The following is a 17706-nucleotide window of genomic DNA, read 5'->3' on the forward strand; positions in this document are numbered from 1 at the left end:
CTGAAGAGACATTAAAATAGGCTTATATTATTGCTTCTTATATCATGTTTATTCCTAATCATGTATGCAGTTCATAGCATATATATATATAAATCGGCTTAGAAGTAAAGGACAGATGATATCATATGGAAAGAAAAAGTATTGCTTTTTATAGAAATTTATATTTTTTCTTTGAACTTTAGGAAAATATATAACCTCATTACATAATCAATAGCATGACTAAAGCCTTAGTATTTTATAACTAAAATATATAGAGTGCCACAACTTGTATTTCATTTGAGAAATAGTTTATAATTTATGTGATATAAAAACAAGTAAAATGATTTGACTTTATCAAAATTACCAGGTAATTAAAAACTTTGGGATCATTCTAATTGTAACAGTGATATTTGTTATTCACATTGCTCTGATATTGTTTCTTCTAGTGCTTTCTTGATTTGATATAATTAAATTCATTCATGTAAAGATGTTTATGTAGGACAGATTGACAGTTTTAGAAAACTAAGAGTTTTATCAATGGTAGAAAATTTTAGTAGGAAATTAATTACTCAGGTATACCTAGTATTTGAAAAATTCTAGGGAAAAATCCAGCATACTTAATAAATATTTTTTTTAATTCACAAGTAGATTCATAAATCAAATATGGTACCTTTTAAAAGATTACACAGTTAGGGCACCTTCATAGGTCTTTGGTACTTATTTAGAGATATATAGAAGGAATCTTTTGGGCCAGAGTTTAGTATTATGATATACTATATTTTTACACAAATAGCACATGCCTTCTACAGTTGTTTGCCAATTGTACCCTCCCCCCCTTAAGGAATTTTCATAAGTACCCTAAGCTAATTTTTTTACAGCAATATGTAAAATAATTATATAGCAGTGCTTATGAAAATACCTCATGGGGAAGAGGATGTAGTTGGCAAACAAATGTAGAAGGTACTCATTATTTGTGTAAAAAATGGTATATAAGTAATAAATATACCGAACACAGGCTGTCTTTACACTGTGTTTAATATATTGGGGATTGAAAAAAAGAATTATTTTCTTGCCTACATGGAATTTAAAATTTTATTTGAATATTCATGCAAACATTGATGGAACAATTATTTCTTACTGCCTTACTGAACTCTAGTCAATAAAACTATATAATAATATGTTACACACTTCTAACAACATTTTTAAAAATATCTTAATTGGTATTCTAGGTTTAGTGGAAGTCTTATGCATTTGCTCAGGGGCACCAAATACTCAGGTATCAAAAAATGCTCCCTCCAGAGCGCATAGAATGGTATTCTGAAACACACTGTACAGAGGACGATCCAAGGGGCACACAAAGGAAGAACGACATCTTAGAGGGGGGAAAAAGTTGAGAAGAATGTTATCTTGGATTTGAATGCCGTTTTAAAAATGTAGCTAGGTTTCCCTAATTTTGCCTCAGTATTTTTATACAAAAGGTTGTGATAGTTAATATGTGGGAGCAGGGTTTCACATGATGTATACAAGTTTATCTATGGAAAATGGCAAAGATTCATTGATTGCTTTAGATAGTTATTCATGTTTTACTTTTGACTTATATGAAATACATAATATATAGTCTTTTCTTTTTGTTTCCATTTCTTCTCCCACCGATATGCACATGCCTTGATTTCTGGATGTTTTTTTAAAGGAAATAGCAATATGTTCACTTGATACTTTCCTTTACAATAGGTCTGATTATTTTCGAAACTTTGTAGATTCTTGCCTCCAGAAAATCCCTCAAGATCGCCCTACATCGGAGGAACTTTTAAAGGTCAGTTTTATTATATTCTAAATCTGTTTTCAACCCCTGTGGAGTTATTTTAAAGAAAGTGTTTTATATTTTGATTCTGAATCAAGGATTAGATAAGCTCTACTAGCTGTTAACTGAAATATCAATTTTTTTTTAAGTTTTTATTGTGCTTTAAGTGAAAGTTTACAAATCAAGTCAGTCTGTCATACAAAACCTTGTGTACACCTTGCTATATACTCCTAGTTGCTCTCCCCCTAATGAGACAGCACATTCCTTCTCTCTACCCTGTGTTTCCATGTCCATTCAGCCAGCTTCTGTCTCCCTCGGCCTTCACATCTCCCCTCCAGAAAGGAGCTGCACACATAGCCTCGTGTGTCTACTTGATCCAAGAAGCCCATTCCTCACCAGTATCATTTTCTGTGTTATAGTCCAGTCTAATTCCTGTCTGAAGAGTTGGTTTCGAGAACAGTTCCTGTCTTGGGCTAACAGAAGCTCTGGGGACCATGACCTCCGGGATCCCTGTGGTCTCAGTCAGACCATTAAGTCTGGTCTTTTTACGAAATACCAGTTTTTTTTATCTTGCTCCTACTAGGAACTTTTCTTAGATACTAAGTTGGTTTTTTGTTTGCTTTTTTAAAAATTGATTAGCTGTTCTTAAAACGTCTGAACAGAACATATATTTAAATATTCATGGCTACTTTTTTATATGTGCAAGAATGTATTTATGAGCTATAATTATGCATGTGAAACAATGTCTTATTTCAAAGTTGGTAAAATAGTTTAACTTTGAATTTAATTCTTATATCTACCACACTTTATATATTCATCTGTTCTATATTAATGTAATTTGAGAGAAAGAGAAGTGACACGTAACATTTACATCAATATGTTAGAGAACAGAGATTACAAAAGAAACTGTTAAAAATAGATATATTTTTATTCCCTTTTTTGGAAATACATTTAAATTTTTTAACTTAACCCATTGCCATCAAGTTGATTCTGACTCATTGGGACCTTATGTATTTTTAATTTAGCAATGAAAATATTTTTTAAAATCATGTAAGTTCAATTATCTGTTGGCTTAGTTGCTAATTTTTTTTTTCTTTTTAATAATATCTTATTGTGGTTTTGGTGAAGGTTTACACAGCAGTTTAGATACCCATTCAGTAATTTCTACACACGTTGTTCAGTGACATTGTTTACGTTCTTCACAATGCGTGAACATTGTCATTATTTCCATTCTGGTTGCTCTGTTTCCCTGCCCCCTTACATTCTCATCTTTGTTTTAAAGCAATTTTTGACTATTTGGTCTCATATAGGTGATTTTTTTTTTTAAAGGAGCACAGTACTTTCAAGTGACATTCGTTATTTTTTTAGCCAATTTGTTATTTAGCTACAAGGTGACCTCGGGTTAGTTCAAGGTTTGAAGACTATCTCAAGGCAGTAGTCTTGGGGAGTCCTCCAGTCTCAACCAGTCCAGTAGGTCTCATTTTGTTTCTTTGTTTTAGGAATTTGAGTGTCTGTTCCACATTTTTCTCCCATTTTATCAGGGTCCATCTATTGTGGCCCTGATTAGAACAGTCAGTAGTGGTAGCCAACCACCATCTAGTTCTTCTGGACTTAGTTGCTAATTTAAATACATGATTGGTATCTGCTTTCTGTTCTCAAAAATTTATTTATTGTCTCATTTATTATTTAACAATAACAGTATTCTTGAATTCAGTATAATTTAACATAAAAAGCTCTTAAAAAATCTAGGTAAGGCATACTAAGTAAGATTTGACTCTATGTCTTTGTGACCCTTAAGGAATTTTACTGACTTCTCACTACAAAATTTAATATAGATTATTTTTACACTAATGTTTTAGAATTTCAAAGAGGTTCAGTTCATTTTCACTGACACGGATCAGTTAAAGCTGCAAAGAAACAGTAGATATCGCATATATTCTATTAGTATTATTTGCAACTACAGTACGTAGAAGATCTATATGAAGTTAGAATAATGCTTAGGGAACTCAGGGCAGTAAGCACACTCCTGGAAACCCTGGTGGTATAGTGGTTATAGAGCTATGGCTGCTAACCAAGAGGTTAGCAAATCCACGAGGCGCTCCTTGGAAACTCTATGGGGCCAGTTCTACTCTGTCTTACAGGGTCGCTCTGAGTTGGAATCGACTCAATGGCAGTGGGCTTTGGGAAGCACACTCATAGTCTCAGAAGTGAAAGTCTGAATAAATTTTCATTGTACCTTTTAACAGCTTTAATATAGCAAGGAATTATGTTAGTAAGGAATAAGCAAGACCTATATGTAGAAAGGAGCCCTGGGGGCACAGTGGTTAAGAGCTACCTACTGCTGCTAAGCAAAGGTCGGCAGTTCAAATCCACGAACTGCTCCTTTGAAACCCTCTGGGGCAGTTCTGCTCTGTCCTGTAGGGTCGCTGTAAGTTGGAATTGACTCGAAGGCAGCAAGTTAGTTTTTAGTTATATATAGAAAACTATCAAACTTAGAAATATAAGAATTTTGGATAAGAACACTGAATATTAGAATACTGTGTATTATAAAATATTATACACACCAAGCTAAGGCCCAGAAAAAAGGAAGAATTTGACTGACTTCTTACACTTGCCTAATGTAGGTAAAAGAAGTCCTTCCAACTCATATATGTAATAATCCAACTCATTGGGGCCAGATATTTGGTGATTAGATCCAAAGCGTGTATTGGTAGGCCTATTTGAAATGATAGAAAATATCTATCAAGAACTTCATATTCTTTGACCCAATTAATTACGTTTCTCTTACAGTCCATCATAATAAAAATTAATGGTAAAAGCTTTTTTTTAAGTATGAAGATGTTTATCTCAGAATTTAAAAGTTGAAATTATTGTCCAGATTTAGGGTAATAGTTAAATGATTTTGTTACAAACATTTGCTGAATGTTTGCAGTTATTGTACTTGAGAGTTTCAATAACATGAATAATACTTAGGACAGTGAAAATAGACTATTGTATGTATGAGCAGTTACAACTAATTGCTATTGAATTGAGGGATACAGTTACTAATACTAAAAATACAGGCTTCAACCTGACTTTTACCTTCTACTTTTATTCCAGCACATGTTTGTTCTTCGGGAACGCCCCGAAACGGTGTTAATCGATCTCATTCAAAGGACAAAGGATGCAGTAAGAGAGTTGGACAATCTGCAATATCGAAAGATGAAGAAACTCCTTTTCCAGGAGGCACATAATGGACCAGCTGTGGAAGCACAGGAAGAAGAAGAGGTAATGACTTATAAATGACTTCAAATATTGAGCTCTCTTAACTAGTTTATTTCCTCATGCAACTTGTCCTGCCAAGAATCTACTTTTTTATATCAGTGACTTGCAGATTATGTTTCCTTAACAGTGGTCTTGTAAGATCCCAGGTGGAGAAAAAGGTCTTTGATCATGTTAGACTGCCTTCTCTAAACCCAGCGCCTTCGTGTAACGCACACTGACATAGTAAAGGCTGTGAGAAGTCTTTTGTTAAAGAAACCTGTTCAACTTTGTTTAATCTGGTTCCTTCCAAATTTCTTGGCCCTTTTTGGCTTTTGCTTTTTCTACTTTTTTTTATTCATTAAGGTTAAGCTTTATTAAATGTTAGCAATAAAAATTGCTTCCATGAATCACATTTTGGGAAATACTTGAAATTACAGATTCTGGAAGATGACTGTAACCAGGCATTCTGTGTCACTGGGGAAACTTAATTCCTTTCAGTTATGTATAAAGAAAAGAAACTAGCTAGAAACTGTGCATAATTTCATTCTGTCTACTTAGTTCTGAAGTACTTGTTTTACAGATGAGGAAACCAAAGGTTAGAGTGGTAGAGGCATATGGGTTCAAAACTATGTCTGTTCCACTCAGAAGGCCAAGTTCTTTCTATGTTGCTCTTTTAAGTTTAGGGAGATGGAAGTATAAATTTGCAATAGAAATGTTACAGAACTTCCTCACAAAGAAAATATATGTAAAGTTTATTATATGTAGAGCTATCTTTTTTAATCTATTTTAAGTTTTCTGCTTTTCTCTTGTTAGAATCCCAAAGCATTGATTCTTTTCTATTGCTCTCCAGTGAGAGAGATCACTTTGAATTCTGAAACCAAGAGCAGTAGTTACTTTTCTTTTTAATAAAAACAAAAAACCCAAACCTGTTGCCGTCGAATCGATTCCGATTCACAGCAACCCTGTAGGACAGAGTAGAACTGCCCCACAGGGTTTCCAAGGAGCACCTGGTAGATTCAAACTGCTGACCTTTTGGTTAGAAGCCATAGCTCTTAACCGCTATGCCAGCAGGGTTTCTTTCTTTTTAATAAAAAAAAAAAAAACACTACATAATTGATGAACAATAAAATACAAAAGTTTCATAACTTACAGTTTTGGGGTTTTGTTTTTTTAGTTCTTATGATGGTTATGGAAACCCTGGTGGCATAGTAGTTTATTAAAAGTCGTGAAATCAATAAAATTCTAACGTAGCTGGATCTCTTTAACAGCATCCTTGTAAGGCAAAGGATATAAGAATAGTCCCTGTATACATATACCCTGTGTCTGTATTTATTAAGTTTTACATATCTCGTAGAATTCTGGTATGGTAAAACTATTATATGTTGGTGCTCAGATACCATGGCTGCCTAATCCCTTTAGGAAAACATTCATGTGATTGAAATATATATATATATAGTTAGGAATTAATAAATTATTTGGTGGTAGAAAACATAGCTTAGAGACTATTTTGAGGAAGAAAGAAGAATTTAGTTAAGGCTTCAATAAAGAGTAACAATTAAAAGAGGTATGTATAGGATTTTTTAAAAAAAAGGTTAGGTCTTGTACTAACCATGAGAATAATTGAGAAATGAACAGAATATATATCCCCTGTGAGACATGTGATAGAAATGGTTTTCAAAATACATCAAACAATTTAGAGAAAATGCTACACTTTGGAAGTAACCCAAAATTGATCGACTGACTTATTTACACCTTTGGTTGGGTTTTTGTTTTTGTTGGTTATTTTTGTTTGTTTTTCTGTCAGCTAACATTTGGAAAACTTCCTGGTGTTGGCAAATATAGGGAATTTCTTAGGAGACCTCTAACTAACTTTCTAAAGATGGTGTGCCAAGCACTGTGCTGGTGCTTACAATTAAGAATTCAGAAAAGATATAGGTATTTGAACCTCATGCTCTTCTCTCTTAGGAACAAGATCATGGTGTTGGTCGGACAGGAACGGTGAATAGTGTTGGAAGTAATCAGTCTATTCCCAGTATGTCCATCAGTGCCAGTAGCCAAAGCAGTAGTGTTAACAGTCTTCCAGATGCCTCAGATGACAAGAGTGAGCTAGACATGATGGAAGGGGACCACACAGTGATGTCTAATAGTTCTGTTATCCATTTAAAGCCTGTGAGTATTTGGATTGCAGTGAAAATTTTAACTTTGGTGAATAATTTTTTCCATCTGATGAGTTTCAGAGAAGGTAGTTTTCTTTAATGTTTCAATAGTGTGGGACATTTTTAGGTAACTTATTTTAAAATGGCAATAGGCTTGTTAACTTCCAATCTAATATCTGCATTTGGAAAACAGATATTTTGAGAATTCATAAAGAGCGTGGAACTATTTTAAAATCATATAGAAGGAAAAAAATACTGAAGTACTATATAATGTATTATTTGAAGTTATGTGGAAAATAAAACATTAAAAGTTAGACTACACACGAAATTCATGATAATGATTGCCCTTTGGGGAGTGGGAGAAGGGGTTGGGATAGATGATGATCAGAAGTGACATGCATTATATCTTTAAAATAAAACAGTATAATTATGGAAAATTATAGTTAAAAGTTCTGGGTTTAGGAAATATGGGTGTTTGCTATGTTATTCTTTGTACCTTTGAGTACAGAATTTTAAATTTTTTCAAAAATATTTGAAAGCTGGGTACGCCTTTTAGCAATTTATAGGAATGCTTATCCTTTGCACATTTTTTAATTGGATAATTGTCTTTTTTTTTTTTAATTTTTATTGTGCTTTAAGTGAAAGTTTACAAATCAAGTCAGTCTCTCATACAAAAATTTATATACACCTTGCTGTATACTCCTAGTTAGTAATACTCTGTTTTAACTTTACAGTTCACAGTATAACTTAAAATGTTATTAGAAATGATTAAGTAGTAGTGTTATTGGGAACAAAAACATGTTTAATTTTTATATTCTTAGGCGATTGAATCAATCATAAAAAAAACTATTGATACAATTAGTTGGCTGCTACTTAACTGACTTCCTTTTTAGTTAATGAACTAAGGTATATAAGGAAAGACATCAATTAAATCTGTTATAACTATTTTTTATGTATCTTGGACAGATGGCAGAAGTATTAAAAAATACATTTAAGTTATATTGCTTCTAAAACCCAAGAGCCTTAGAATAATTCATTTTATTACTGCTATTAAATAAAAAAAAAAAATCTTACTTTTTTTTTTATTTAATACTGGCTTATATTTTTATACAGAGCTGGAGAAATATGTAGAACAAAATTCTAACTCAAAAAAGAGACCAGACTTACTGGTCTGACAGAGACTGGAGAAACCCCGAGAGCATGACCCCCAGACACCCTTTTAACTCAGTACTAAGTCACTCCTGAGGTTCACCCTTCAGCCAAAGATTAGACAGGACCATAAAACAAAATGAGACTAAATGGGCCCACCAGCCCAGGGGCAAGGACAAGAAGGCAGAAGGGGATAGGAAAGCTGGTAACAGGGAACCCAAGGTTAAAAAGGAGAGAGTGTTGACATGTCGTGGGGTTGGCAACCAGTGTCACAAAACAATATGTATATAGTTGTTTAATGAGAAACTAATTTGATCTGTAAACCTTCATCTAAAGCACAATTAAAAAAAAATTTTTTTTTTTTAATTAAAAATACTGGGTACATGTTTCATCATCTTTGTTTTTAAATTACAATAAAGCTTTTTAGTGTTGCATATGATGGGTAGGATACAAATCTAGCCTTGTATCTTTCCTTATCCTGAATCTGTGTATTATCGCGTACACTAGGGAGATAATTTCTATTGATTCTAATTATATTAAAAATAAAACATCAGCATTTCCAATTTTTGTTTTAGCTTTTTAAAATTAAGCATCTTTGAGATTTATTTATCAAGTCTTTAATTTTTAATTTTCTTAAAGGTTCAAATGAACGACTTGTTCACCTTACATGGTATTGTCTCTCCCTTTGCCTAGGAGGAAGAAAATTACAGAGAAGAGGGAGATTCTAGAACAAGAGCAACTGACCCACAGTCTCCGCCCCAAGTATCCCGTCACAAATCACACTATCGTAATCGAGAGCACTTTGCTACTATACGGACGGCATCACTGGTATGTACTTCTAAAGGAGAGAGAAATAGCTTTTTCATTTTGGACATTGGCATCCATACTCAAGTATAACTATGTCTTATTTTTTTGTATTTGGATGTTTATTTTGTAAAACATATTCATTCAACATTTAAGTCCCTATTATGGGAAAGATATTATACAAGGCACTCTTGAGAGATGTTAAACTAGTAGTGTTTTCCTCCAATGTACATAAATAATTAATATGTTAGAATATATTAAAAGCTTAAGAGAGCTACAAAGTACTTAATAGAAATTCAGATAGCTTTTGATGAGGGGCATAGAGGAAGTAGTTATGAAATGAATGGTTTGAGCCTTTAATCATTAGTAGGTTTTAGCACAAAGAGAGAGAACAAATGAGACGTGCACAGGAAAAAAAAAAAATTGGCAATGAGGAGTTACACTGTGAGAGACTAACCGGAGTAAGGGGGAATGTTTGGGAAATAGCAGGTAATCTAATTTGATATACTCTAAAAGTAGTTCTTCTGATTTCCTACATAATAACAATACTGGATTATATGTCCATAACAAGGATGTGGTTGTACTGGAGTAGTTAAAACTCTGATCAGTCAGATGAGTAGGACTAAAACATGATAAACATTATTAGGGATAGAAAGAAATTACACTAAGATATCATAGGAAAAGTAGACTATGATGAAATATGACATTTCCTTATGACTAGATACATTTAACACTTTTTCATATGCTCATTGTCTGTTTATATATATTTTTATTGCATTCATCTTTTTAATATTGATTTGTAGGAGTTCTCCATATAGTCTGGATACAAGTCCGGTATCTCATTTCTAGCTAGTGAATATTTTTTCTCAGTCTGTGGTTTTGCCTATTCCGTTTGTTAATAGTGGATTGATAAAGACAAATGAAATTCTTTTATTTTAGAATTGAATTTATACATTCTTGCTTTATGGTTAGTACTTTTCATGTCCTGCCCAAGAAATGTACATCTATCTAAAGGTCATGAAGATATTCTATGTTTTCTTCTACTTTGTGATTCTGGGTTTTATATTTAGATCAGTTGATACTTCTCAAATTAATTTTTGTGCTTGGAGTGATATATTGGTCAAGGTTCATTTTTTTCTGTACAAAGAAACCAGCTCTTTCAGCAGGATTTGTTAAAAAGACTTTCCTTTCAACTCTTGACTTTTTGATAGAAAATCAATTGACTGAATATGTGTGGGTCTGATTTTAGATTCTCTTCTGTTCCACTGGTCTACTTAGCCTTTCCTTACACCGATATCATGCTGCCTTCATTACTGTAGTGCAAGTTCTCCAACATTGTTTTCTTTTTAAGGTTGTTTTCACCACTTTAGGTCCTTTACATTCCCTTTTAAATTTTAGAATGACTTTATGTTTTTCTTTAAAAAAATATACTGGAATTTTACATGGGATCTGCTATCATTGGGATCTCTTAAATTAATTGCCTACTTAGTTAATAGTAGAATGGTCTAAAATGTTTTTAAAAGAGAAATGTTCTGCTTTATTTTTTCTCCGTTGTTTACATGTCTAGGTTACAAGGCAAATGCAAGAACATGAACAGGACTCTGAGCTTAGAGAACAGATGTCTGGCTATAAGCGTATGAGGCGGCAACATCAAAAGCAGCTGATGACTCTGGAAAATAAGCTAAAGGCTGAGATGGATGAACACCGCCTCAGATTAGACAAAGATCTTGAAACTCAGCGTAATAATTTTGCGGCAGAAATGGAGAAACTTATCAAGAAACATCAGGCTTCTATGGAAAAAGAGGTGGCTGAATTAGTATTATTAATTTATGTATTTTAGCTTGTGATCATCTCAGAATTAACCAAAACGACATTTTGATTTTATGGTATCTGTTCCCAGGAGCCAAGCAAATTGATTTGGAGAAAGGGAGAAGCATTTATATGACGTGTGTAAGGCTTTGTATTAATTGGTATCAGATTAGTCACAAAAATCTGCCTCTTTTGTTTTTTCTCACTAATTGTGTGTGTGTGTAAAACAGACAAATCTTAAAAGTAATGATCAATTGGAATAGTCTGTCTTACAGTTTTTCCAATAGCCAACAAATATTTTGGTTATAAAAAATTAATGGGTTTTAATATTGAGTACTAGGTCTGGGAACTAATAAACATGGAATCATTTCCTGTCACTTGATAGTTCTATAGTGTCACAGTAGGTAAGTCATTCAACTAGTCTAGGCCTTGAATATCCCGGTTATCTGAGTACTTTCATAAATCATTTACCGTAGACGTGTGATTATAAGTTAACTCCTGTCTCAAAAACTCATTCATGATTTTCTTTAAATTTTCTTCTCTTTGTATGTTTTGGAAACCCTCCTTAAATTTATAGCAGCATTTTTATATGGGAGAATAACTAAACATTATTATAATGCATTGGAGATTGTAAATTAAGAGAGATTCATATTAAGATATAGCCCATTTTGTTATTTACAAGTAAGTGTCAGTATTCTACTATATGATCAAGGTATATTTTTTAGGATTCTTGTTATATGAAATCTTCTAATATTTTTGGTGTCCCATCAGTTTCATTTTTATTTATTATTTTTATAGTTTCATTTTATTTCAGTAGTCGTATTTGTCAAGTAAAATATAAGCTCTTCAATAAATTCATGAATTTTATCAAAGTATATCTGGCTAGTCCTCATTGAGGCATTTTTATCATAGCTACCCTGCCCACCCTCCTTCCCAAAAAAGAAGAACTGCTTCCCTCAATAGTGGAGAATTTGGCAAAATAATTTATGGTGTAAATATATATTTGATTTTAAAATCATCTGATGAAAGAATGTACAGATATTAAGAATACTGTTGGGCATTGGACAATATTTTTAATAATTTTGCAAGAGGTAGATACTAACATATTTAGTAAAACAACTCAAGAATCAGGATATGCAATATGATTACAAATTTTTTTAAACATATATATATATATGTGTGTATGGAAAAATTAGGAAGGGTAGGCACCAAAGTGTTTATATTAGCTATCTTTGGGTACTGAAATCACTTCAAATTTTTCTTGTGTTTTTCTGTATTTCGTAAATGTTCTATGATGAATATATACTGTGTACATAATCAGAAATATTATTTAATATATATTTATCATTTTGGTATTAATATATAAATGAAAGAATAGGGTTTAATTTGATGATAAGTGTATTACATTATTTTATATATAAATTAATCTAAGTAAAAATCATGATTTAATTTTATTTGAAGATAAGAGCCTTGTATATTTGTCTTATTTTATTGGGGGAAGCTATAATCCTGTTAAATGAAAAACAGGTGAAGACATCTTGATCCTGTAAGAGATCAATATTTTAATAAAGAGTTCATTACTGGTTCTGTGGAACTCAAATGATACAGGGGCTGAGTAATGTTTATTAATAATTTGGTTAGGTATTCTTATTTTGGCAATGCTTTATGTTTCTTACAAAAAAATAGATATCTTTAGTGTTGTGTATTAAATGATGTGTATCAAACTGCTCCTTTGAATCTATCTGCCTACTTAGCTAACTTGATATCATTTTTTGAATTTCATATAGGCTAAAGTGATGACAAATGAGGAGAAAAAATTTCAGCAGCATATTCAGGCCCAGCAGAAGAAAGAACTAAACAGCTTTTTAGAGTCCCAAAAAAGAGAATATAAACTTCGAAAGGAACAGCTTAAGGAGGTACTTAATTTATAAAAATTATCAAGCGAGTTACCTGTTTATTGATTATGTCTAATGATGATCAACTCATAGAACCATTAGGATAAAATTTACTGTTGTTTTTTGTAACTACTAAGTGTATATCAATTTAACTGAAGATGTTGGTTGTAACCAATTACCCTTCAGCCGACTAAGTTCTCCAGTTGAGTGGGATCTAAAAAGAATCATGTCCTGAAAATATAAATTATTTTTATGTATAATAGCTTTCTTCAGTTCTTAAGTAGTTGACTCATTGGAAACAAAAACAAAATATTTGAGCTGTGAAAAAAGCCCCACATTGCTTATTTTAAAGTAAACCTTACCTTCTTACTTTGGCCCAGAAGATTATAATGATTTGTTCTTATTATGATTTTTTAGCATAGAATGAGGATAAAAGATATATTTGCTTATCATATTTTCTTTCATAGGAGAACATGCTGATTGTTTCTTTATGGCTACATGGTTTCATGTGTATTTGCCCTGTATGTGCCACTTTTGTGAACTTTTAAAAGCAGATTTAGTCAAACTTTTAAAAAAACCTTAATTTTTCCAAGGTAATATCCAAAAGGGATAATTATTTAGGATAGTAGCCAGGATAGAAAAATGATGTCTTTTTATTTATTCTATCTCACAGAGTGATTGAGTAAAATTTTTAGTCCATATAATTGATTAGCACACTGCGATATATTAATGAATCTTCATAAGAGTAATCTCTTTGATATCAATGCTTTTTCTTGTGTAGGAATTTGCCTTATAATCGGATATGTAAGTCTTGTTACATACGTATTGGTGGCACATGGACTTGCCATATATCCTGCAAGTAAGCTTAATTGATAGGATTTTGCCAACTCTATAGAGTGTTCCCGACACTATATTCCTAAAACTATAATTCAGAAGTCAAACTCTGTAGTAGAACATTTGGTTGGAAAAGATTGTAAGTGGAGTTTCCCAACTGTAAATAAATATCCAACAGAATGTAGTTGTATAGTTCTGTTTTCCAATGAAATGGGATTTTAGCTTTATGGGTAAGTTGGCTTAGATAATTTTTTAGGCATTTAACTTGTAGTCCAACTAATAAATTCATTTTCTTTTAGAAGTCAGATTTTTTTGTGTTTGTATTTACATTTATTTGGAATAAGGATTCTCACTGTAGAGAAAGGGACATATCAGAATCTGGGTGGGGAAGTTCCCTGGCAGAAGATTTTAAAAAGTATTCCCAGGTGATTCTCTGTGCATGTGCTAATATTATCCCTGTGTCTTCCCATGCTGTGTGTGTACAAACTACATTGAGAACTACTAATTGATATGCTTTTTATTTTTATGTGTTTGAATATCTTATGAACCAAAGCTGTAAAGAGTTACACCCTTTCTTGAACAATAAGGAAAGGACTGTGACTTTAGAAGTCTGAAAAATCATCTCATACTTGGAAAGCTAGCTAGATTGTATCCTGTACAATGTTGTTGCTTTTTAGTTTGAAAATATACTGGTATTAATTATCGTTCTAGAGTTTGTCTCATTGACTGTCAATTTTTTTGCCTTGCCCAGTATAAATGCATTTTCATTGAGGTAGTTTGTGACATGATCTTTAAAACAGTGTAGAAAACCATAAGTTCTGTGTGTGTGTGTGCACTTTAGGTGAAAGTTCACACAGCAGATTAGTTTAGCATTCAGTCATTCATACACAGTTCTTTCTGTGACATTGGTTGCAGTCCCTGCAATGTGTCAGCACTCTCCCCATCTCCACCTGGGTTTCCTGTTTTTATCTGTTTGGTTTCCCTGCCTCTCCCTGCCTTCTCATCTTTGCTTTTGGGCAAGTGGTAACCTTTTGGTCTCATATAGTTAATTGTTCCTAGGAGCTTCCAAGTTAGAAGGATGTCTTAGGGCAGTACTCTTAGGTGTTCCTCCAGTCTCTATCAGACCAGTAAGTCTGGTCTTTTTTATGAATTTGAATTTTGTTCCACATTTTTCTCCCATTCTAATGGGACCTACTGTTGTGTTCCTGGTTAGAGCTATTGGAATGGTAGCCGGGCACCATCTAGTACTTTTGGTCTCATACTAGAGGAGGCTGCTGTTCCTTTGAGTCATTAATCCTATTGATTAATTGCTTCCTTGAATCTTTGGTTTTCTTCACTCTCTGTTGCTCTAGATGGGAAAAGATCAAGAGTTGTGTCTTAGTTGGCTGCTCAAAAGCTTTTAAGACCCCAGATGGTACTCACCAAACTAGATGTAGAACACTGTCTTCATGAACTATGTTATGCCAGTTGACCTGTATGACCTCTGAGACTATGGTCCTTAGCCATCAAGTCCAGTAATTTAGTCTTTTGAGATTTTTTTTTTTATATGTGCCATATGTATATTCATATATGTAATAGTGTACATAGAGGGCACAGTTTTGGAAATTTCTTAGACATAACCAAACATCTCAAAAGACTAAATTACTGGGCTTGATGGCTAAGGACCATAGTCTCAGAGGTCATACAGGTCAACTGGCATAACATAGTTCATGAAGACAGTGTTCTACATCTAGTTTGGTGAGTACCATCTGGGGTCTTAAAAGCTTTTGAGCAGCCAACTAAGACACACTCTTGATTACAAATATCCAAAACTATACCTGTATATGCATGCAAGTGTACTCCCATAGGACTTTCCACACTTATTTAACATACATATCTATCTAAATATCCACTCACAAATTGTTGTTGTTAATGTTGTTGCAGGATCGTATATGTCTTTGTTATCTAGCACTGCTATAACAGAAATACCACAAATGGATGGCTTTAACAAGTAGAAATTTATTCTCTCACAGTCTAGTAGGCTAGAAGTCTGAATTCAGAGCCAGCTCCAGGGGAAGGCTTTCCCTGTCGACTCTGGAGGATTGTCCTTGTCATCAGTCTTCCCCGGTCTAGGAGCATCTCAGCGTAGGGATCCCGGGGCCAAAGGACGTGCCGTGCTCCCTGCAGTGCTTTTTTGGTGGTGTGAGGTCCTCCTGTCTCTCTGCTCACTTTTCTCTTTTATGTCTCAAAAGAAATTGGCTCAAGACACAGGCTGACCTTGTGGATGAGTCTTGCCTCATTAACATAACTGTCTCTAATCCTGCCTCATTAACATCTTATAGGTAGAATTTACTGTGTATTGGAAAATCACATCAGATACAAAATGATGGACAATCACACAATACTGGGAATCATGGCCTAGCCAAGTTGACACACAGTTTTGGGGGACACAATTCAGTCCATAACAGTATATGTTATAGTATTTACCCTTTATTTGTCCTTTATTCTTACATGCCTTTCAGTGTCTTTCTTTGCCTTGGTCATGTTATTCTGACTTCCCCATATTGTATATTCCATTTCCGTTCACCAGAGTTAGCACATGTCTACTCTATAGTTTATGATTCTCCCTTCCTCCCCCTCTTACTCCTGGTAACCATCAAAGAATGTTTCTTTTTGTGTGTAAACCTATTCTTAACTTTTTATAATAGTAGTCTCAGACTGTTTGTCCTCTTGTGATTGACTTATTTCACTCAGCATAATGTCCTTCAGATTCATCCATGTTGTGAAATGCTTTGCAGATTCATCATTCTTCTTGTTGTATAGTATCCCGTTGTGTGTATGTACCACAATTTGTTTATCCATTCATCCATTGAGGGACACTTAGGTTGTTTCCATCTTTTTGCTATTGTGAATAATGCTGCAGTGAACATGGGTGTGTACATGTCTATTTGTGTCATCACAGCTCTTATTTCTCTAGGACACATACCTAGGAGTAGGATTGCTAGATCATGTAGTATTTCTATTTCTAGCTTTTTAAGGACGTGCCACACCATTTTCCAATCCCACCAGCAGCGTATAAGAGTTCCAATCTCTCCAAAACCTTGCCAGCATTTGTTTTCTGATTTTTTTTTTAATCAGTGCCGTTATTGCTTGAGTGAGGTGATATGTCAGTGTAGTTTTGATTTGCATCTCTCTAATAACTAATGATCACGGGCATCTTTTCATGTGTTTTTATTAACCACATGAATGTCTTCTTTGGTAAAGTGTCTATTCATATCCTTTGCCCATTTTTTTAGTTGGATTGTCTTGGTGTTCAGGTGTTGAAGTTTTCTGTAAGTTTTAGATTAGACCCTTGTCAGATATATCATTGCCAAAAATTTTTCCCAGTCTGTAGGTTCTCTTTTTACTCTTTTGGTGAAGTCTTTTGATGAGCATAAGTATTTAGTTTTTAGGAGGTCCCAGTTACCTAGTTTATCCTCTGCTATTTGTATATTTTTAGTTACGTTTGCTAGACTATTTATGCCATAAATTAGGGCCCCAAACTTTGTCCCTGTGTTTTCTTCTATGAACTTTATAATTTTATGTTTAGCATTTAGGACTCTGATTCATTTTGAGTTAGTTTTTGTGTATGGTGTGAGTTATGGATGCTGTTTCATTTTTCTGCAAATGGATATCCAGTTTTGCCAGCACTGTTTGTTAAAGATACTATCTCTTCCCTGTTCAATGGACTTTGACCCTTTGTCAAAGATCAGCTGTCCATAGCTGGATGGATTTGCTTGTAAGTTCTCAATTCTGTTTCATTGGTCTGTGTGTCGGTCGTTGTACCAGTACCAGACTGTTTTGACTATCGTGGCTGTATAGTAGGTTCTGAGATCAGGACATGTGAGGCCTTCTACTTTGTTCTTCTTCAGTAATACATTAGCTATCCAGGTCCTCTTTCATTTCCATATAAAGTTGGAGATTAGTTTTTCCATCTTGTTAAAGAATGTTGTTGGAATTTCGATCGGTTTTGCTTTGTTCAGTGAAGTATTAATGCTGAAAATTAAATACCATTCAT

The 17706-nt window shown here is 33.5% G+C and overlaps 1 protein-coding gene across 4 annotated transcripts in view; it reads left to right on the forward strand.

Annotated features, from left to right (window-relative positions):
- TAOK1 (TAO kinase 1) overlaps positions 1-17706 on the forward strand; it is a 154458-nt gene that overhangs the window by 104540 nt on the left and 32212 nt on the right. For 2 of the 4 annotated variants that reach the window (XM_003416726.4, XM_023556225.2), the window contains 6 exons: positions 1711-1792; positions 4880-5047; positions 6989-7192; positions 9022-9156; positions 10700-10936; positions 12729-12857. In XM_003416726.4, the coding sequence (XP_003416774.1) occupies positions 1711-1792; positions 4880-5047; positions 6989-7192; positions 9022-9156; positions 10700-10936; positions 12729-12857 (955 nt within the window). The remainder of the gene's footprint in view (positions 1-1710; positions 1793-4879; positions 5048-6988; positions 7193-9021; positions 9157-10699; positions 10937-12728; positions 12858-17706) is intronic. The other 2 variants (XM_023556226.2, XM_023556228.2) reach the window with 1 other exon arrangement.

This window comes from Loxodonta africana, chromosome 18 (genome assembly GCF_030014295.1).
Source record: "Loxodonta africana isolate mLoxAfr1 chromosome 18, mLoxAfr1.hap2, whole genome shotgun sequence".
Taxonomy (NCBI): domain Eukaryota; kingdom Metazoa; phylum Chordata; class Mammalia; order Proboscidea; family Elephantidae; genus Loxodonta; species Loxodonta africana.